Source organism: Colletes gigas, unplaced genomic scaffold, assembly GCF_013123115.1.
Source record: "Colletes gigas isolate AHSC1104 unplaced genomic scaffold, ASM1312311v1 Colletes_gigas_Sc00072, whole genome shotgun sequence".
Taxonomy (NCBI): Eukaryota; Metazoa; Arthropoda; class Insecta; order Hymenoptera; family Colletidae; genus Colletes; species Colletes gigas.
The window spans coordinates 66,642-90,742 of record NW_025106701.1 but is presented as its reverse complement, the minus strand read 5'-3'; the positions used below and the strand labels follow the sequence as shown (position 1 = coordinate 90,742).

Sequence of the window (24,101 nt, the reverse complement as noted above, 5' to 3'; positions counted from 1 at the left end):
TCTCAGAAAACAAACAATAAGCATAGAAGTGAATATTGTAAAATTCATTGTACGTATACTATAAGAAAAGTCGCGAAGTTAAATGGCGCTAAAATAATATTGTGTGTTAGAAATTCTAAACGAAATTTTTAAAACGGTCATTTGACCTGTCACGATAGCTTTTGTGTTAAATTTAATCGATGCGAAGAATATCATCGAAAACGCAAATGTGCGGCTGGTTAGCGTTGACGTTTGAATATGACTCTTGAAGGCAGTCGAGTTGGTTGTTTGGATACCAGAACGTTTGAAAAAAGAAATATACGAAAAGAAAAGAATAGAATAAAAAGGGTTTCCGAGTAATAAAAATGTGATATAAAAATTAAATATTTCCTACAAAGGACTCATCAGTTTTCGTTGATTATTCTTTCTTTTTAACAAAGTTTGTTTGAGTTAATAGTTAATCGTTAATTAGTTGAACATTTAAAATAATATGAAACGAATTATGAAACAAAGTATTGGTCGCCCAAGAGGACCCGAAAGAAATAGCCCACGAATAATTTCCGATGATGTTGTTTCTCCGACATATGTATTTGTATTAATTCAAAGTTAATAAACAAGCCTTGTTAATAAAGTTGTGTGTAACACTTACTTCGCAGTAACAGCTTACACCAGAACGATAACAATTTGCCCCACGACGGGGTAAGAAGTTCCGCTTCGACTAATCACCAAAAAAACGAGTTTCTCTGAAAAACTTATTGCAATATATTAAATTTGAGCTGAAAATCTTAAAATATAATAAAAACAATAAATTAGTCAGTAGTAAAGAAAATAACTACATTATTTTCTAGTCATTTTTTATGTCTTCTCAAAATCGGAACTTCTAGCCCCGGTCCCCCCTATACTATGTACAGGGTGCTCGGCCACCGCTGGGAAACATTTTAATGAGAGATTCTAGAGGCCAAAATAAGACGAAAATCAAGAATATCAATTTCTTAATTGTCGCTCCGTTAACAAGTTATTAAAACATTAAGTTTCAAAATTCCAATCATTCTGAAAAAATTATTTTTGGTTGCAGGGGTCAATTATAATCATTTTTGGTGAATAGACACATCCCCGAAATCCTACGCATTTTCGAAAAAAAATTCGAGTAAATAATGAAATTTTTCGGCAAAATTAAAAAGTTCCAAATCGTTCTAAAAAAATTATTTTTGGTTGCTAGGGTTAATTATAATCAATTTTGGTCAATAGCTACACCCCCGAAATCCTATCCACTTTCGAGAAAAAAATTCCTTACTGAAAATATAATTTAAGGCCTGAAATACTATCCTGAAAGTGAATCTTTGAAACATCATAACTCCTAAACGGATTGGAAGATTTTGATGTTTCAAACGGCAAACAACGTGTATTTTGATGAAGAATATGTAGAAATTCAAACAATATTGAAAAAGTTATTCCTTGACCCCGTAAAATGAGAAAAACCTCATACAAATGGACCAATTTTCAAACAGCCATAACTCCTGCGATAGTAAATATTGTTGATGAGGTCAGGATATAAAATAACAAACTTAGACACAAAACGAACAAAATATGAATTTATATAAAGAGCAAAACTATGGCAGTACGAAACGTTCCGTAGGAGATGAGAATATATAATGCGACGGTCGCTCGTCGCAGCGAAACATTTGAGACAAAACAATTTGTTGTAACTGGATCACTCTCAGCAGGCACTGAATGTAAATGTATCCAGTGCCTAAGAAATATTATCGACCTTTTTCTTAACACTTCCCCTCGAAGGTACTGGACTACTGGATTTCTTCTGTAACATCCTAGTCAGTCCCAGATGACTGACGCAGCTCTCGTGCTTCGGTTTGCTGAGCGCCTTGGTTAGCACGTCGGCTGGCATGTTCTCAGAAGCGATGTGTTGAATATCCACCAGTCCTGAATCGACGGCCTCGCGAACGAAATGATGCCGGATGTCTATGTGTTTGGTCCGAGCGTGGAAAACTGGATTACCTGCAAGTTTCTGAGCTCCAAAATTATCATTTGACAATTTAATAACGTCCACTCTCTCGCCGAGCTCGCGTAGGAAACGGCGAAGATAGACAGCCTCTTTGGTTGCCTCGCTGAGTGCCATATACTCAGCTTCGGTTGAAGATAGAGCTACAGTCCGCTGCTTCTTCGAATCCCACGTTACGCACCCGCCATTCATAATGAATGCATACCCGGTAAATGACCTCCTGTCATCGGTACACCCAGCCCAATCCGCATCCACGAATCCTTCTATCGGCCGTTCGTCGCGCCGGTAGGTGATGCCCAGGTCTGCTGTTCCTCGTAAATACCGCAGAACCCGCTTTGCTGCCATCCAGTGAGTCTTTCCAAAACACTCGTTGAACTGGCTCAGCAAGCTCGCTGCATGGGCCACGTCCGGCCGCGTTGCTACGGAGAGATACAACAAAGCTCCGACTAACTCACGATAAGGCGGCTTCGGTCCATCGTATGGGGCCCAGATTTCCGTTTTCGTCAATTTTGTACCCACGTCAAGAGGGGTCGAAAGCGGATTCGCGTTCTCCATCCCGAAACGTCGCAAGATATCGCGAATATAGGTCTTCTGGGTCAGCCTGATACCGTCTTGGCTCCTCTCGAAATCTATACCTAGGCACCGGTTAAGATCACCAAGTTCCTTCATCTGAAAACTTTTATTTAACTCGATCCCAAAGTTAGTGACTTTAGTCAGATTTCGAGACATGATAAGAATATCATCGACGTATACAACGATCATCAGCAGATCGTCTCCGTCGCCCTTCAAATAAAGACACGGATCTCCTTTTGAAGGAATAGCTCCAAGATTTCGAAGCTCCTTTTCCAGCCGCTTGTTCCAGGCACGTCCGGCCTGCTTAAGTCCGTATAAGGCCTTCCTCAGGCGACACACCTTATCACCGCTCATCAGTCTCTTCAAAGTGATCCTTGCATCGTTCGACGTTGACTCCTTCCTGAGAATGTATCGAAGAGTGTCTTCAACCTTCTCCGGAACTTCCATAAAAATTTCCTCTTCTAATACACCGTTCAGGTATGCAGTGGTCACGTCGTATTGCCTGATATGCATTCCTCTGCGAGCCGCCAGAGCAATCGCCAAGCGAAACGTTCCCAAACGCGCTACGGGAGCATACGTCTCGTGAAAATCTCTTCCCGGCTGCTGGGAAAAACCTCTCGCAACAATCCTGGCTTTCCGTTTTTCCAGGGCTCCGTTGGTCCCGAACTTGTTTCCAAGCACGAAACGGCTCCCAACGACGCTGCGCCCCTTCGGCCTATCCACAATCTCCCAGGTGTTGTTACATAAAACGGACTTCAACTCACTCGCCATGGCTTCCATCCATTCGTCCGACTCTGGACTCGACAACGCTTCTGTTAACGGAATCTCCGTCAGGAATACCTCTCCGACCATCGCCTCTTCGACCATCGACTTCGATTCGACCATCTGAAAAACTCTACATTCTGCGGCGCCGGCAGTAGTAGATTCGACCACTTCTTCTTCCTCTTCGTCCTCGACGGTTGAATCGACCTCGACCATGTTGTAATCTTTTCTCGGTCTTCCTCGTCTCCCCGTCATTACTTTTCGTGGCCTCCCTCTGCCTCGCCTCGAAGTCGATGGTTGCTGATGATTTACATCTCTACCCTCGATCGCTGAAACAGAAGACGTAGGAGAGTCATACCTCGTATTTGATTCGCGATCGATTGGCTCTTCCGGAATCTTCGTCAATGGGAAATCGTAACCCAAATACTCCGTAGTATCGTCGCAGTTCTCCATAAGAGTCGAATGCGGGCTAGTTTGAACACCAACTTTCTCCAAGAACTTTATGTCGCGGGATACCACGATTCTCCTTTCGTTAGGGATCCAGACTCGATAGCCCTTAGATTCCTCGCTGTATCCAACAAGAACGCCCTTCTTGGATCGAGACTCAAGCTTACTTTTGTTTTGGGTCCTATCCAAAACATGTACTTCGCAGCCGAAACGTCGCATGAAACCCACGTTAGGAGCCTTTCCGTACCATGCCTCGTACGGCATTCTTCCCTTCAGTCTACTCGTGGGACATCGGTTCCGAATAAAATTCGCTGTATTCACGGCCTCTGCCCAGAAATATGGTGGCAAACCTAACTCGATAAGAAGACACCTTGCCATCTCCATTAGGGTTCGATTCCGTCTTTCGGCTACCCCGTTCTGTTCCGGGCTGTAAGGAACCGTCAAGCGCCGCGTTATCCCGTGCTTTCGAAGAAGATCGTCAAACTTCGTGTTCACATATTCCAGGCCGTTGTCCGTTTGAAGAGTCTTCACTTTCTTCCCCTGCTGGGTCTCTACGAGTACCCCGTACTCTTCGAATTTCTGGAGCGCCTGGTTCTTGTGCTCGACGAATCTTATTTCACACCATCCTGTGCAGTCGTCGATAAACGTCACAAAGTAACGACTTCTTCCAATGGATGCGTTCCTCATTGGACCACAAACATCCGAATGAACCAGATCGCCCAGGCTGGACACCCTTTCAGACATCCTGGGGAAAGGAAGACGAGACATCTTCCCCTTAATACATACCTCGCAGACAAATTTCTTGCTCAGGTCTCCCACTTGCACTCCCTGAATTGCGCCATTTTTTAGTGCATTGCGAAGCGACTCCTGGTTCAAGTGTCCGAGACGAATATGCCAATCTTCCAGCGAATCTGCTCTCGACGTACAAGCTGCTCTCCCTCGTTCGTTGACCACCTTGCAGTTGTCCTCGTTGCCCCGGACGTAGTACAGGCCGTTCGTTCGTTCCGCGACCAGAATCACGCTTCCCACGTCGTCGACAACCTTGACTTCGTGTTTGTCAAAAATTACGCGATATCCCTTATCGGTGATTCGACCGACCGACACGAGCAGTGTGGCCAGATCTGGCATAATTGAGTGCATCGAAATCGACAACAGTGACGACGAACTTCCTTAGCGTCTAACGGAATGGTGGGGATAGCAGGCATACACTACCGCACGAGCCACGTGTACGTGAGCTCGGCACTTCGCACAACTTCGGCAAATCGATAAAGAACGCTAGTGTGAGCCTTTCCTTCTTGCTCTTGTAAAAGAGAAACAGCTGAAATACGACCTCGCGATAATCGGCATACGATTCCAAGCCTCGACTGTCCCAGCATTTTTACTTTCCGACCTATGTAAGGTATAAGGAAATTTATAAAGTATCATAATGGAAAAAAAATTTCGAAATTTTTTTTGAGCGGAAATACACGTTTTAGGACCCCCTCATCATATTGTGACTACTACAAAAAAACATATTTTTTTTTTTGTTCCTATGCTATTGACATGATTGCGTCTAAACGGCTGAATGAATTTCAATGAAACTTAACATTTAAGTTTTATGTTCTCGTTTTAAGGTCTCATTATATTTTAAGCGTGATCAGTTCCCATATAATGATGATTATACGTCTGTAGTTTTATAATTATTTCGATACATATACATCATTTGTAACAAATTTTTAAAGCGATTTATATAAATCTTAAGAAGGATTAAGATCAAATATACTTTTCTCCTATCTTTCTTAGACAGGAAAAATTAAACGAAATCTTATGCCTTGCATACCTACCTAAACCACATAAAAAACGTATTCCACAAATATTTTAGAATAATGTTGTTCATAGCAGTCTTACTCGTAAAGGGTTAATTAAGGGTTAATTAAAATGAAAAAACAACTCTTAGCCAGTACCGTGCACGCTACAGAAATAGATTACTACTGACTTTTCCCACTATGTTTTTTAATAACCGTATCAAATTGTTACACACAATCAAATGTTATATATTTGACTTAACTTTACATAACAAAATAATTGTAACGATAGGTAAAACAATAACGTGCACGCTACCGTTCAATGGAAACCACGGGAAGGTGGTGGTCACTTCCATCAGGAGGGAAATGTAAAAAATTGTTATTTCTTTGTAACATTATCACATGCCATATATTAAAATGTTTTTATTAATGTAATGAAATTACAATATAATGAAAAACTAACTCGTGAATGCATTAATTTTTATTAATATACACACAAGCCATAAAAATGGAAAAATGATACAATTGTTTACATTTCCAAAGGATGGGATGTTGGAATAGGACGTTTGCGATTAAGCTGGCACGTTATATCGTGCATTGTTGCTCTTACGGTACCGTGACGTAAGTGTAACAAGGCGCGACATTCTACGTCATAGCCACACTATCTACAGCAAGCAATTTCACTAACTAAAAATATACGGCAAAATATAAGCAAATAAATGAAGAAAAAAAATGATAGTTAGAGCAAGCAGAATAGTATTTACAGCAAGCGAAATACGTAAAAAAAGTAACAATGCGAGACAAATTGAACGACTATTTACATATTAGCGAAGTCCAAAAAAAATATTTTGGACATCACTAACAAGACTGCGGTTGCAGTGTAAGCGCTTTCGCGTCACGTTATGGCACATACATACATGCATCACACCTTGTTGCGCCTACGTCGCGGTACCGTTGACGTAACAAGATCAGTCTACCGCGACGTCGCATGAAAACGTTTATACTGTCATTGCAGCCTAATAGTACGAATTTACTAAAGAGCTTTTCTCTGGAGAGAAAAATCTCTCTAGAGAAAAGCTCTGTAGTAAATCGGTACCTTAATTTTCGTCATATGACGTAGCGGGAAAATTCTCAAAGTTATTGTCATATGTTGCGTTTAATCTTAAATTACACTTTTGCTTCTTAGCAAATCTATGATATAAATTTTTGGAATACAATAGAGCTAGATGATCGTCATCTACCTCCATGGGTTGAGAGTTTTCCCTCTGCTCCTTTAACGAAGATTTCACAACGCAAATAGAGTTGACGCTGGCCGAAGAAAGTTTATTCCGTTTCTTTGTTTTTATGTCAGGTAACATGGAAAACAATCTTTCTGCATCGGCATTGGAATTTGGAAGTGATCTAATTGTATTTACTAATTTCATCAATTCAGGAAATTTAATTTTATAGTCCAAATTTCGCGTTAATAAAATTGTTTTCCAGAAACCATCGAATTTCATCTCGATAAGCGTCTGTCTACCTTTCGTTGTAAATTCCAAAGGCAATACTGACCATTCTGTTTGCAGTCCTTCGTCGAAACCGCCGAATTTCTTAGCGATTAAGAGAACATTTCTGAAGGAAATGTCTCTATTTGTATCATTTAATATAAAAGTGTGTTCAAAAACATACAAGTTGCTAAGAAATTCGTCATCGATTGGCAATCGATGACGAATTTCATTTGCAGCTGTAATATAAAACATTAAACAATTTTTCCTTACGGTTTCTACGATGTCGGACTTGCCTTCTGCATTCAGTTGATGCAGAAAATTAAGACACTCTGTTCCTAAATTTATACTATTAAATGGGAGTTGATTTTCGACTACAGAAAAATTCATCATTCTTACTAAATCCATGTGTTTCAAAAGCTGCGGTTTCAGAAAATTGCGTAATATATCGCATAAAAGTTCTGCCGCAGTCTTTTGAAGCAAATGAATTCTTGTCTCTTGAGTTTGAAAGAAAATGCTAAATTTATAAAAAAACTCAAGAGCGTAATTTAGAAAATAAAGATATGCTTTGGTCTCTGGATTTTGTCCTATCCCAACATCCCATCCTTTGGAAATGTAAACAATTGTATCATTTTTCCATTTTTATGGCTCGTGTGTATATTAATAAAAATTAATGCATTCACGAGTTAGTTTTTCATTATATTGTAATTTCATTACATTAATAAAAACATTTTAATATATGGCATGTGATAATGTTACAAAGAAATAACAATTTTTTACATTTCCCTCCTGATGGAAGTGACCACCACCTTCCCGTGGTTTCCATTGAACGGTAGCGTGCACGTTATTGTTTTACCTATCGTTACAATTATTTTGTTATGTAAAGTTAAGTCAAATATATAACATTTGATTGTGTGTAACAATTTGATACGGTTATTAAAAAACATAGTGGGAAAAGTCAGTAGTAATCTATTTCTGTAGCGTGCACGGTACTGGCTAAGAGTTGTTTTTTCATTTTAATTAACCCTTAATTAACCCTTTACGAGTAAGACTGCTATGAACAACATTATTCTAAAATATTTGTGGAATACGTTTTTTATGTGGTTTAGGTAGGTATGCAAGGCATAAGATTTCGTTTAATTTTTCCTGTCTAGGAAAGATAGGAGAAAAGTATATTTGATCTTAATCCTTCTTAAGATTTATATAAATCGCTTTAAAAATTTGTTACAAATGATGTATATGTATCGAAATAATTATAAAACTACAGACGTATAATCATCATTATATGGGAACTGATCACGCTTAAAATATAATGAGACCTTAAAACGAGAACATAAAACTTAAATGTTAAGTTTCATTGAAATTCATTCAGCCGTTTAGACGCAATCATGTCAATAGCATAGGAACAAAAAAAAAATATGTTTTTTTGTAGTAGTCACAATATGATGAGGGGGTCCTAAAACGTGTATTTCCGCTCAAAAAAAATTTCGAAATTTTTTTTCCATTATGATACTTTATAAATTTCCTTATACCTTACATAGGTCGGAAAGTAAAAATGCTGGGACAGTCGAGGCTTGGAATCGTATGCCGATTATCGCGAGGTCGTATTTCAGCTGTTTCTCTTTTACAAGAGCAAGAAGGAAAGGCTCACACTAGCGTTCTTTATCGATTTGCCGAAGTTGTGCGAAGTGCCGAGCTCACGTACACGTGGCTCGTGCGGTAGTGTATGCCTGCTATCCCCACCATTCCGTTAGACGCTAAGGAAGTTCGTCGTCACTGTTGTCGATTTCGATGCACTCAATTATGCCAGATCTGTCCACACTGGACACGAGATTTGTTCGGAGATCCGGCACATATAGCGTCTCGTGAAAACGAATTGTTCTTTCACTCCCGTTTATGTTCGTCGCGAATGGAACGATTCCTTGCGCTTCTATTTCCGCGCACGCACTATTTGCCATATTTATGCGTCCACGCTTCCACGCGGCAACTTTCGTAAATGCACGGGCATCGTTACAAATATGGGATGTACACCCACTGTCGATACACCAATCACCCCCATACGACCGTTCATACGTCTGTAAAACCTCGTCGCGTTCTTCCGCGCCCGACACGGCGTACAAACTCACGTCCTCGACGCGTCTAACAGTCTGATTCGCGGACCGATCTTTCCCTTTCGCGTCACAGTCCCTCGCAAAATGTCCGTACTTGTGGCACCTAAAACACTTCACTTTACCCTTTGGATTTTGAGGCTGAGACTCCCTTTTCCAATTGTAACTGCTTTTCTTGTTTACGGATTTCCCGGCCACCATTGCATTTTGACTAGGAACTCTTCGGCCTTCCTTGCGCGATTCGTACTCCTCCAATATTTTTATACGTAACGTTTCAGGCGATGGAAGATCGTCTCGCGACACAATTGCGCACCGAAAGTTTTCAAAACTATCAGGCAAGCTTCGAAGAAGCATTACCGTCAACAAATCTGGAACTATCCTTATGTCCATGTCAGCTAACTTATCGACGATGTCTAAAAACTCTTGCGTACTTTTACGCGCATCATCACCGTCTCCCATTCTATGTGAAATTAGACGATTTAATAGAGCTGCTTTACGAACCGGACCTTTCGATTGGTGAATCTCTTCCAACTTCAGCCAGATCTCTCGTACTGTCGTGCACAACTTCACTGTCTTGATTTCCGACGGGCTTATCGACAATATGATGTCCGATTGCCTCGCAATCATCGCAAAATCGCCGCTTACGTAACCCCAGGCGTCGTTTTTTATTAAAACCGCCCGCATTTGGATCCTCCAGGTGTCATAATTGTCTTTACCGAGTTGCTCAAGACGCACTGCACTGCCCGTATCCATTTTGAACGTTCACTCAAGGAAAGAAACGAGAAATAAAAACAAACCGCACTTTCCGAGCTACGCGTGTCTAAGAAATTTATTTTCTGTATACTTTCGCGTTTCCTGGGACCATAACCTGTTGATGAGGTCAGGATATAAAATAACAAACTTAGACACAAAACGAACAAAATATGAATTTATATAAGAGCAAAATATGGCTTTACACAAACGTTCCGTTGGACATGAAAATATATACTGCGACGGTCGCAACGAAACATTCGAGACAAAAACAATTATTTGTAACTGGAACATTCTCAGCAGGCAATGAATGTACATGTATCCAGTGCCTGAGAAATAATCTCGTCCTTTTTCTTAACAAATATATTTCAATGAAACTTTTTTCTAAAGTAGTGCTCATGGGTACCTACAAAAAAGTATTGGACAACATTTCCGTACAGCGCCAAACAGATTTATTAAAAATAATAAACGGATTTTTATGAAAAATCGACAGGGTAGGTGCTAAAATTTTTCGGCGAAATTGAAAAGTTTTGAATTATTCTGGAAAAATTATTTTTGATTGCAGGGGTGAATTACAATCATTTTTGGTAAACAGACAAGCCCCCGATTTCCTACGCATTTTCGAGAAAAAAATTCGAGTAGGTAGACAAATTTTTCGACAAAACTAGAAAATTTCAAATCGTTCGGGAAAAATTATTTTTAGTTGCGGGGGTCAATTACAATCACAATTACAATTTTTCCAGAATGATTTGAAATTTTTTAATTTAATTTTTTAATAATTTCTTAACGAAGCCTGAATCAGCAAATTGGTATTCTTGATTTTCGTCTTATTTTGGCCCATAGAAACTCCCATTAAAATTTTTCCCAAGGGCAAGAGCAAAACCTTTATGTTATAAAATTTTATTACGAAAGAGAACCGTAAAAATTAGTGATCGAAATAGATCTAAAGAAAATGCTTGGAATCTCCTTATTTGGTTTCGTTAACGAAATTTATTGAAAAAAATTTGAAGATAATTACCACCACGAGTACCACGATGGAATAATAATAATTGCACTCACGTTTGGAACATTTTCCAGCAGTCCTACCTGTAGAACGATCTTTAAGATCCGTGATCGCTTCGACCATGTCGAGCGCCATGTCGCAAACACGATCCGCATGATCGTTTTCTTTCACTGGTGCACCGGACACCACCATGTAAGCGTCGCCGATCGTTTCGACCTGATGGAAAAAGCGATCTTCAAGAATTCACGCAAAAAAGAAACGAAACGTTTAAGAGAGGAAACCACTATGACAGCTGAAAATAAAAGCAATTTTCAAGAATTTTTTGGGAGTAACTTTGAAACCTTTTAATGTTTTCAAAAATACATTTGTGCAACTACTGCTTGAAAAAGTTTCGTATAAAAATATTAATTATTATAGACATAATAGAAAACGGCGTGAGAGGCCTCCAAAAATTTGTTGTAAACGGGCCGGACGTGTAATTTTTCACTAGAAATTCTAAAATAAGAAATCATGCAATTTTTTAAAACAATTTTCTATTTTTTATAGGACAAAGCTTCAGTCGCACGTAGGGATTTATAAAACAATAATTTATTATAAAATGGTGGAACTTTAAAAAAAAGATCTCAAAAACTTGTGAAAAAGCCAATATTTCTTTTAACACCAGGTAGGAACTAATTATTCGATCGAAAATTCCGTAAGTGTAATCGAAGAGAATAGTATTAGAAATCACCATACATAATTTTGAGTAAATTGAATGAAAATTGACTAAGTTATTGAGCAGTTTGAAAAAGTTGGTTTTGAGAAAAACGCGTTTAAAATTTCATCCGCTTGATTCAAACTCTTCATTCACACTACTTATCTGTTTAGATAGATCACATAGTTATCTCGATCCAAATACTGCCTAGTCATATGAAAACTTAATCACAGCATATTACATTTTTATTAGAACTTTTGCAACTTTGTCATTTTTGCGAATTTTACTTTAATATTTTAGGGGGTTATAAAATCCCAAACATTAAAAAGAATTAAAAAAAACAATTTCGATTTTTTCAATTCGTCAGTGGTTTCCCCTCTTAATATCCTACGCAAAACAGATTAATTGAAACGTGCCAGAAAGGTAATTCTTGTAAAAAAAATTTACGGGCTGTTTTCTAAAGAAAGCAAGCGTATGGTGCGAGGACAAATAAATGCTAACTATTACTACCTAAGAATACCTTATACACCCGGTTCCTTTCGGTTAATGTGTCGAAAAGGGAATACATAGCATTTAACATAGACACGACCTCCATCGGTGTAATCCTGCTGCAGATCTCGGTGAACGTGACTACGTCCGAGAACAAAATTGACACGCTATCGAACATCTGAAACAGTCCACGGTGGAAAAACGAAACGTAGTAATTAATTGTTTTTAAAATATTGAAATCTAACGAATTTATTAAAATGGCAAAGTACACTATACGTATGTATATTATAAATGTACAATCAGGGGCAAAATTTAGTGGTCTGTTCTACGTAAAAGTATTGTAATTTCATCGATTTTCCAAATTGACGTTTTCTTACTTTTTCTCAAAGTTTACATTGTTACCGTCAAATTTTCTTCGTAGGATTGCAGAATAATATTTTATACAGGGTGTTCGACCACCTCGGGAAAAAATTTGAATGAGAGATTCTAGAGTCCAAAATAAGACGAAAATCAAGAATACCAATTTATTGATTGAGGCTTCGTTAACAAGTTATTAACGTTTAAAGTTCCGCGTGTAGAACGGCAATCTGCGATCAGCTGCGTGAGTGAGAACCACTGTCACGCGTACGTAGCTGTTCGCTTTACTTTAAACATTAATAACTTTTTAACGAAGCCTCCATCAACAAATTGGTATTCTTGATCTTCGCTTTATTTTGACCTCTAAAATCTCCCATTAAATTTGTTCCATCTACAGTGGGTCAAAAAATTATGCGCTCAGACAATAATGCGGCAAAGATGAATGAAAGAATAAGATAACGAAACTTTTAAAGCTTTTTTCTTTGGATATACACAATTTATATATCAATGTAACAAAATCGTAAAATAAAATTTAAAAGTTTTGATTTACAATTGCAGTAAAACGAGTTATAACAAATCTTTGCGCTTTTTCACGGCACAAAATTATTCGCTCACGCTACGAACCAACTAAAACAAATTCAATGTATAAATTTGATGAGCATTTGTTTCTGACTATCGCTGAAAATAGACACTAAAACGTAGACAAGTAGCCAGGAAGCATTAATTTTTATTTATAACTTCTCGTTTTAACACTTCATTATCATGGGTAGAAAAAGTAAAGAAACAAATCTGGAAATTAGAAAAGCGATTATTTTTCATTGGAAAAATGGAAAATCCATTAGAGAAATCGCAAGAGTTATTCTACAGTACAACATGCTCCACCTCGTCGCCTCTGTTCTTAAAGAAACGCGAACAGACTCGTTGCAGAATTTAATACATGTAAAGAAAATGAAATAGGAAAATTTTGTCGCGCAGGTGTTCTTTAAGAAAAAGTAGTTTTGTTACCTCGCACGTGTCTATAGGACTTTCTCCGTTTCTCAAACGATCCGCCACTTGTTTCGGAATCATCTGATAAAGTAGTTCGTCCGTACGTTTCATTTCTTCGTCTAGTTTCCTCATAGACTCCTCCAACTTTTTGCTCTTCAATTGCTCTTGATCCAGAGCTAGTTTCAATTCTACCGATTGCTGCGTACCAGCAAGCATTAGATCCCTGTAACATGCATCCGTTCGTTTCTGCAGAACTTACAAATCAGTCGTTACGAACATTCCCAGTATCGCCAGATTACTTTAAGTTGATACCTGAGACACCAAACTTTACACACTTGTTGATCTAGTCATTATATTCACGAATATACAGAATTATAGGAGCAAATGCTCTAAAATTTTTTAAATATTAATAATTCAATAAAATTTTAATATTTCGTCTATCAAGTAAGACTTTGACGCGAAGGTAATGTAAATATTGAAAAGTAAATTTAGTCTAGGGCACAAATTAATCTATAGTGTAAATTGTATGCGTGAATGAATAGTTAATGGGCCTTGTGATCTAAGGAAGAGCGAATCTTCATACAAGGACCAGATAAGAGTCTGGGAGTTTAGGCGAATTGCATCACATACCCTCATCGACGCTTGAGGTCGATCACTCGCTGCAAAGACGTTTAGGGATTCAGATATACAGGGTTGTTCGGCCACCCTTGGGAAAAATTTTAATGGGAGATTACTAGAGGCCAAAATAAGACGAAAATCAAGAATATCAATTTGTTACTTGAGGCTTCGTTAAAAAGTTATTAAAAAATTAAATTAACAAATTTTAAATCAGTCTGGAAAAATTATTTTCAGTGACAGAGGTCAATTACAATCATTTTTGGTGAACTGATATATCCCCAAAATCCTACGCACTTTCGAGAAAAAAATTCTTTACTGAAAATATCATGTCAGGCCAGAAATGGTTCCCTTTAAAACATCATAACTTCTGAACGGGTTGGAGGATTCTAATGTTTCAAAATACAAACTCCGCGTATTATGGTGAAGAATATGAGGAAATTCCAAGAATGTTCGAAAAGTTATTCCTTCACCTCGTAAAGTGAAAGAAAATCCATAAAAATGGTCCAATCTTCAAACGACCATAACTCCTATAACAGTGAGTGTGTCTCATTGAAACTTTTTTCTGAAGTATAGCTCATGGATACCTACAAAAAAGTATTAGACAACTTTTCTGTAGGGCGTCAAACAAAATTATTAAAAATCAAAAACGAATTTCTAAGAAAAATCGACAGGGGTAGCTGCTGAAATTTTTCAGCGAAAAAAAAATTTCAAATCAGTCTGGAAAAATTATTTTCGGTTGCGGGGGTCAATTACGATCACTTTTTGTCAATAGATATATCTCCGAAATTCTACCCACTTTCGAGAAAAAAATTCCTTACCGAAAATATAATTTCTGGCCAAAAACATCTGCTCGAATTTTCATGCGAATCTTTAAAACATCATAACTTCTGAATGGATTTAAGGATTTTAATGTTTCAAACCGCAAACAACGCGTATTTTGGTGAAGAATATGTAAAAATTCTAACAATATTGAAAAAGTTGTTCCTTGATCCCGTAAAATGAGAAAACCCCCATAAAAATGGTCCAAATTTCAAACAGCCATAACTCCTACAATAGTGAATATATTTCAATGAAATATTTTTCTGAAGTAAGGCTCATGGGTACTTACAAGACAGTATTAGACTACTTTTTTAAGAAAAATTGTCAAGGGGAAATTTCGTACTGCCGTTTTTCGGCGAAAAAAAATTTTTTCAAATCGTTCTAAAAAAATTATTTTCGGTTACGGGGGTCAATTACAATCATTTTTTATGAATGGACATATCTCCGAAATCCTACGCATTTCCGAGAAAAAAATTCAGTACGAGTGGAACTTTAAACGGTAATAACTTTTTAACGAAGCCTCCATCAACAAATTAGTACTCTTGATTTTCATCTTATTTTGGCCTTTTGAATCTGCCATTAAAATTTTTCCCAGGGATGGCCGAACACCCTGTAGACTTCCAATAACATTCGTCGCTAGGTAATTGCTGCGTCGTTGCATTGGTGTTGATGGTCGTTTTTATGCCTTAGAAAAGAATAGAAACAGGCGTAGCAAAGGAAGAACATATCACGAGTCAGTGCTCGAATAGGATTGGCTAAGAGGTAGCCAAAAAATCGGCAACGTCGCTGCTACAACGACCCACCTCTCAGAGCTGAACCTAAAGAAATCCGAGTATAGATTAGACTCTATTGTTGGTAGTATTGTATTGTACAATACTACAGTGGGTCAAAAAAATATTTGTACACCTTGTTTTTTGGTGATATCTTTACATAAGCAAGTAATACATTAACAAAAACTGTTTTCATTAATAGTTTATTATAAGCTGAGATAATGTATTGAGTAACAATTGTTAATAATGCGTAACAAAAAAATAATACAGAAAATATATGTATAAATTTCAAGGCCAAAAAAGTATTGATACACTTTCGCATATAACTATAAACTTATATGTATATGATATTGTACTATTTTTCAATTAAAACTAGGTTACCGACCACTTTTGGAATCTGTATCAAAGGTAACTCTGAAGGTAAAACAATTTTAAACGTCATGACGGGTGAGAGAAATGAAATACCTTTGTCTGTGCGAGATAAAATGATTTTTCTACGTGAACGCGGTGAAAGTTATAGAAAGATTGGAAAAACATTAAATTTAAACTTTGCTACAGTTCAATATATTATTAAAAAGTACGAAAGAACAAAAACTACAGAAAATATGCCATGATCTTTCCAATATCCCAGTCGTCTCAGGCAGGGCCTGCTTTTGGAAGCCTTACTGATGGAGTCCACTAGCAGGCCCGGACGAAACGCTGCCGCCCCCTCCTTTTCCTTTTCTGTCCTCCTATGATAATTTCTCCGAAATCCTACCCACAGCAAAACAGCGCCACAAGCGACTAGGTTACGCTAAAACATATCTAAATAAGCCAACCGAGGGGTCGGTCGAGCGCTTGTGAGAGCACGACCCCTCTGGTGGCGAGCATGGGAGGCGACGCCACAAGCCAATAGAATTTTGGAAGCGTGTTATCATCTCCGATGAGTCGAAGTTTAATATTTTTAGATCTGACGGTAAGAAATTCGTTTGGAGAAAACATAATGCTGAATTTCAGCAAACAAAATCTCATACCGACTGTCAAACATGGCGGAGAACACATAATGTTATGGGGCTGCATGGCATACAATGGTGTAGGCCAAATTGCATTTATTGAGGGGAATATGAATGCCAGGATGTACATCGAAGTATAATAATTTGTGAACAAAGTGCAGTCAAACTTGAATGACAATTATTACTTTATGCACGACAACGATCCCAAGCACACTGCTATAAAAACAAGAGAATGGTTGTTGCACAACGTCCCTAAACAAGTTACTACACCTACACAATTCCCTGACATCCATTGAAAATTTATGACACTTGTTGGACACAGAAATCAGGAAACGGAAGATATTAAACAAGACTGATTTGAAACGAGTTATTCTAAAAGAATGAGCCAAAATATCATACGAAACAACTAAAAAAACTACTGGAATCAATGCCACGAAGATTGCAAGCTATTATTGACGCCAAAGGGCTGCATACGAAATAATAATTATATTGTATAATTAAAATAATCACACACATTCTGTCATAATTAAAGTGTACAAATACTTTCTTGACTTTCAAATTTACGTATTTCCTGTATTATTTTTTTGTAATACATTATTAAAAATTATTATTCAACGCATTATCTTAGCACATAATAGGCTCTTAATGCATACAGTTTTTGTTAATGATTCGTTTGTTTATATAAAGATATCATCAAAAAATAAGGTGTACAAATACTTTTTTGACTGACTGTAGTATACCAAACGTACGACGATAAACGAACGCAAAAACAAAGCATCGAATCGTTTCAGTTACGCTTTCAAACGTGTAAGAATTCAAGGGAATTAAGAAATATTGTAAAATACACCGTACCTGCTGAAATCATGCATGGAAAGATCATTTATGTAGAGGCCTGTCGCGATCAAGGCATTCAGGTCCGGCATAACGGGAGTACCGAGGTACATCATCATCTTCCAGTTATCCATGTATATCATCTGGCCTGAAGAATATTGTGGAATTTTGTGGAAAGATTCATTTAACGCTCGTCGATCAAAAATTATAATTTAACCGACTTTAACCGACGAACATTATACGCGAAGAATAAAAAATTTGAAAAAATCCTTGGTTCATGTTCACTTAGTTCGTTACTCGTGATTATTTTTTGATAGCTCACAGATTCTACTTTCGAAGAGTCCTCATTTCTTCGTTTGCGATTTCCCAACAAAACTAATATAGTAAAACTAACTGAACTACTTGTACGAAGGAAAAGATAAGTGATATTAAATTGTAATCGAACAAAACTATACTTTTTAACAAAACCCAGACAGTTCGGATACCATGTAAAAAGGCAAATATAATACCTTTTAATCTTAAAGTTCTGTCGTTCACCGAGTCGAGCTCGTCGCTCAAGAAAATCTCGTTTCTGTGTCGATCGGACGGACGTTCCGTGAGAATCGGCTCCACGGTTACCAATTCGAAGATGTTGTTCGTTCTGTTTAAAATCTGCAATACAGGCATTATTTCGAGCGACGATATTAATGGCAGATTTTTTAATTTAAGAACAAAATTTTAATGGTCGTGCTCACCGAATGAAACTTGAATGCAATGAGCGGTCTGACGAGGTCAAAGAAGTGTGTGATCTTTTTACCGACTAGATCGGGCAGTATCACCATCAGCGAATTTCCGATACTCCTTACAATCATGTCCGACCTGAAAATAATTGGATTGCACACGACGCGTGAAAATTAACAAATTATAAAGATAAAAGCAAACAAATATTCGTAACCTTGTTGCTCATCAAATTCACCCTCAGTTACTTTCGAGTAGGCTAGAATTATTATTTTTAGCAACAAAGAATTATTATTATGTTGTGTCGTGTACAAAACTTTTGAAATTAATAACCTCACCCAAGCCGACACAAGCCAATATATTCCAATGAAAAATAATGATATCGCCCAAAAAACCAATGTAATCATACCTAGAACCTTGTACGCAAACGTTGCGAAACAAGAGTACACTCCAACCGAAGATCAAGCAATAATACTGCAATCAGTTGATGGTAACATAATAGGACTCAAAGCCATAAAATACTTGTCAAGGATTTCCAACGGAAGAATCTGCATGTATCTGGACAGTAAAGAAAGAGTCACAAGTCTCACATCGAAACACGAAACTATATTAATCACCAATTCATAGAAGTTCGTCCTATGATGTTACCGATCCAACGAATCATATTGTCTAACATAGCACCTATAATCCCAAACTCGGCAATCGAGAACATTTTCAGGAAAAACAATATTAAAATACATTCAAAAATAACCCCTCCAAAAGCAGGAATCACAGATCCAGACCTGTCACACATACTGAGTTTTAGAAGACAGACTTACGTATGTAGATTCGGACGATGCAAAAAGCATACCTAGCTTCTTTCAAATCACAATAGATAACAAATCATACAGAATATTTGTGTTGGATGACTACACGACCATACAAATACCACTCAGTCACATCACAAACATTACAGACTCATCCTCATCCAAATATCCTAATCACGATTTCTAATCCTTACTCATCCTGAACCTCGCACCCTTCCTGAGTCACACTGCCCCTTGACCATCGTCCCTACCTCTACCTATCTCCAGCAATAGTATATAAAAGCTTGCAATATTGAAGAATGGTCTGAAAGAGTCTAGTACTTAGTCGACCTAATACAAGTTGTACGAGTTTCTTAAGAAAATAAAGTGTTGTCAATTCTACTGGAATCCAACATTTGCTGCTACAAAAAAACAAACATGTTTTACCTGTAATCAAGAGGGACACATTACCAAGCAATGCTCAAATAACGCAAATCCAAAGGAAACTAGTTTACAGGCCAATTCAAACTCCACCTCATATCAACGACCACCCCAGAAAGATAGAAATAAATAACTCAAATACAATAGAATGCCCAATACCAGAAACACAAGAGGTCTCTAACAACCGAACAGAGAGAAATAGAAACAGTAAACTCGAACGTAAACAAAACAGGAATCAAAAGACCATTATCCACAACATCAGAAGAAGGCAGCACGAAACCAGTCAAATTAAGCGATTGAAATTTCAAGATTCTAGATTTAAAACCAACGAAAAAATTCCATAAACTCCCTGAACAAACCATTAAAAAATCAAAATGGCCCTCATCCCCCGCCTTCATCCTTAACAAAATCGATGATATGCTTGAACGAGCACATGAATCCTACAAACCACCAAAATGGTAATTCCAAGGAGCCAACTGGGAATTGTACCGTGAGTCACTAACTAACTCATATCGCCAAATTACCGAACAAAATTCTATCAATTCCACCACCACAAACACAGTCTTGAAACAACTAACAGAAGCTATAATAGATGCTCCTGTAATAGATAACTATTTTGTACGCATGAATTAATTGTAATATTAAATAATTATGAAACTATAATCTTGATATACACCAAAATTATTTCACTGAAAACTGGTATTTATTTTACGAAAATTTGAAGTCGAGGACGTAAAAACGGAATCACTTAAGTATCTTCGTTATTTCTAAACATGTAATATGTAAAACTTATAGTACTTAACGAGGTAAATATAATGTACAAAAGTATATTTTTTTCTGCAATAAATATTTGAAATTTTATAATCGCGACTTATAAAAAACAAAAACTTCTAAATTTTGGTTCTACATCTTTATAAAGTGTAAAAACACGTATTCAAAGAGGTACTAAAATGTATGAATCTTACTTTATCAATCGAAGGGCACACGTCTTGAAATTTTTTAAATACACGTTTTTGATACACTTTAATGGAGAAAAACAGATTACAAAAATAAAAAATGTGCAACTTCGATGTTCGACATCTTCCCTTTCTCCAATCAATTTCAGATTATATATAGGTTATTTTTTCATCTAGTGTCACAATTCCAAAGAGTGCCCCGAAAAAATCATGAAAAAAATTTTTCATCAAGTATAACTATGGTCCACCCTACCGTACAACAGGCTATGACTTACCTGAATCGCTAATAACTCGCAAAGCGGTCTATACAACGTTAAACAACGACATAAAAAAAAAATTCAACAAGTTTTTTAAGAAATTTAAGTAATAAAGACGAAAACCAATGTGAACTTTTTAAAATTGAACGTTGTGTGAAAATTTTAAAAAGCAACCTTATCGGCTTCTTTTGTCAAAATTCATTTTATGTTTTTACTGAAATTCCATAATATTCGAAGAAAATCAAAATAAATATGAAATAAATAAAATTTCGAAGATAAACGCGTTTATAAATTTGAAAATATGCGTGGGAATGTTGAAATTATTTCACAATTTGTGCCAATTTCTGTGCGATCCACTTACCCGAAAACGATACAAAAGGGGAATATTTCGAACAAGACGGAGGCTCCTATGGGCAAGTGCTTCTCTTCGCGGGTCATCGCCAACGAAGCTTGAGTGAAAGCTCTGTTATCAAAGGTAAGCTGAAAAGTGACGTGTACGGTGTCGAAAAGGACCTCCTCGCACACGAGCTCGATCTGTAATTCCTTGTGATAAAAATGACGAGCCACTTCCCTTATCTGGCCCATCGTGTAATAAACAAAACCACGACGCTTGCTCCTGTAATGGAGAGTCAGGCCTGCAATAGAAAATAGAAGCACAATAGTAATCACACAAGCATTCATAGAATACATTTTATGAAAACAATACGAAGATTCTAACGATCTTTACAAAACTATTATCTAAAAACCATTGAGTTTTTAAAAATTATCATTTAATCGGTGTATCAACCTCTGAAAACCATAGTTCAAATTAATGAATTGTGTCGACAATTATTTTTTTATTATTTTTTCATTAATATCGTTTCAAGCTTTCTGTAATATGTTACACGACTCCCTTTTTTATTAATTAAAACGCATTTACTTCAAAATTTGTTCCCTCGTACAATTTCACTTATTGTACATTTATATTGATTTTATACGTTATGAAATTTCCAGTAAAGTTAAAATGGCTAAATACAGTCTGCTTGTTAAGAGCGTGGACGCGATAAATTAGAAAAAAATAATTTTCTTCGTAAAAAGTTGTGTAGAAATCGAAAGTATATTTAAAAATCTAATACGTATTTGTTTAATAATGGATCCAATCTCCCCCATTAGCGATCATCTCTTCACAATGTTTAGGCATGCTTTCTAACAACTTCTCTGCACATAATGTACAGTGGGTGTAAAAAGTATTCATATAGTGACTAATTACGACTAAAATGCTGAATAATAATGTTTATTAAACAATATTTTTTAAACAAACATGTTACAGCCATACTACAAAGTCCGTAGAACAACAATATCAAATAAACAAACAAAATATTTATAATGTTTATGTGGTCCGATAGAATATAAAATGTAATTTATTCAGGTCTAATACACCATAGAGCGAAATTACAGAGGTAGCGAAAAAGAGATGTTTTATAACACTGTTTCGATAGTAATAGACAAGCGCGGGAATTCCCCGCGACTGACAATGAGTGTCGAGCTTTACTGGGGGTTTCCCTATGGTCGACCAGTACTCTAACGTAAAGCGCCATCGTGCGGCCATATGCGTGCCTCAAATATTTCTTTTGTTTATTTGATATTGTTGTTCTGTACTGTTTGGAAAATGTAATATGTAACATCCTTATTGAAAAAATATTGTTTAATAAACATTATTATTCAGCATTTTAGTCATAACTAGTCACTGTAAAAATACTTATTACACCCATTGTAGGTAAAGATCTTATCAATTTTTCTATTTAATGATTTGAGTGTCAAACAGCGTTTACCTCAAAGTTTATATTTCATTACAGAAGAACATTAAAACATTTTCAGAAAGACTCATCAGAGACTTTAATGTGCCCACGCTGCGCTGGTCTCTTTTTTTATGTGCCTTATTGAAAGCAATGGTTTGACAATTGTGCTTGGATGTGCAGCATTATTTGCTTAAAAACGATGTTTGATTACCACAATACCAATATTTATGCCTTTTCTTGTTAAAATAATTTGCCCCTTGCACAAAGAAAGCGACAGATTCTTGGAAACGAGACAGGCTTTGTCTTACTCTTCTGTAGTTGCCCTCTTTGACCCTCGATCAAGGAGGTCATCGACACTCTTATTGTCTTTGTATCGTTGTGCTCAGTTATTAACAAATTTGCAAGAGCATATATTCTGTTGCACTTCTAAGATTCATTTTTGGCCCTTTTTAAAACGGTTGTATATCGCATTGTCACGATCGAAACTGAAGGGCTCGAGTGAACGCGCATCAAAGAAAACTGCAATTATTTAAACTAACACAATCTTCCTCTCATTAAGTATCAAGTTTTGGAAATATCGCGTCCACGTTCTTATCAAACAGACTGTACAACAAAGTAAGATAGTAATGTCGTTTCAGAAAATTGTACTTGTAAACTGTGGCTTGTAAATATCGTAATTATTATTTGTTAACAATTTATGTTGAATTTGATTCACGTTACGAATATGCTTCCTAATTAAAAACTACATTTTAGATTGGAAACAGACAAGCGACTTTTATCGTTGCGATGTCACAGCGATTTTATGTTTTTACTTGTCTTGCAATTGAAAACAATCAAGACAAATATAAAAACGTCGATATTGTCTGTCTTCCTTGTTTTAATTGTAAAACAAGGAAACACATAGATTCGCTGTGATGTCGCAACGGGAAAAGTCGCTGGTCTGTTTCCAGCCTTAGTATGACCGTGAAAATCTATCGTTAAGATGAAAATTAAAGTTCGTTCGATGATTATTTACCTTGTCGCGTTTCGTTTTCGCAAATAAACGAAGGTGCTCTCATCCTCGGGTAGGAAAACTTGAGATATTCGTGTAAATTGTCCAATCCATTAAGGAAATCTCTTACGTGACGTCCAAGTACTGAAAGCACACGATCGTAACCGTACTGGCCAACGAATCCTACGAAGTGTACACCCATCTGATCGAAAAATTCTTTCTCCGTTATGCCAAGTACCTGCGATATGAGCGAAGGATGTATTCAATTGAATGAAGACGACAGGTGCACCTAACAAGTGTGTTTGTCGGTATATAACATTCGAGCACAAGTTGAACTGCTGGTATCAAATGTACCGAGTATTTTTTTTTATTACTGCTCATTAGGGTGGACCTTAGTTATGCTTGATGAAAAATTTTTTTCATGACTTTTCCGGGTTGACCCCTGGAATTGTGACAATAGATGAGAAAATAACTTATGCAAAATCTGAAATTGATCGAAGTTGAACCTTGTTTTATTTTTGTAACCAGCTTTTCTCCATTAAAGGGTATCAAAAATGTGTATTTAAAAAATTTCAAGAAGCGTGGCCTTCGATTGACAAAGTAAGATTCATACCAGGAATTAATAGCACGTTTATTCGTCGAAAAATTCCAACTGAGTTAATTCGAATTATTGAATTTTCACTTAGAATTTTAGAAACAGAAAATCAACCAC

General features: G+C 36.8%; 1 protein-coding gene across 1 annotated transcript in view; it reads right to left on the bottom strand.

Moving 5' to 3' along the window:
- The window catches only part of LOC122403760 (soluble guanylate cyclase 88E), a 72,428-nt gene that overhangs the window by 7,931 nt on the left and 40,396 nt on the right, over window positions 1-24,101 (bottom strand). The window contains exons 3-10 of the mRNA XM_043407492.1: window positions 23,414-23,627; window positions 20,982-21,255; window positions 18,199-18,322; window positions 17,974-18,115; window positions 17,486-17,612; window positions 13,453-13,657; window positions 12,122-12,268; window positions 10,991-11,123 (exon numbers count right to left, since the gene is read on the bottom strand). Coding sequence (XP_043263427.1) covers window positions 10,991-11,123; window positions 12,122-12,268; window positions 13,453-13,657; window positions 17,486-17,612; window positions 17,974-18,115; window positions 18,199-18,322; window positions 20,982-21,255; window positions 23,414-23,627 — 1,366 coding nt within the window. The remainder of the gene's footprint in view (window positions 1-10,990; window positions 11,124-12,121; window positions 12,269-13,452; window positions 13,658-17,485; window positions 17,613-17,973; window positions 18,116-18,198; window positions 18,323-20,981; window positions 21,256-23,413; window positions 23,628-24,101) is intronic.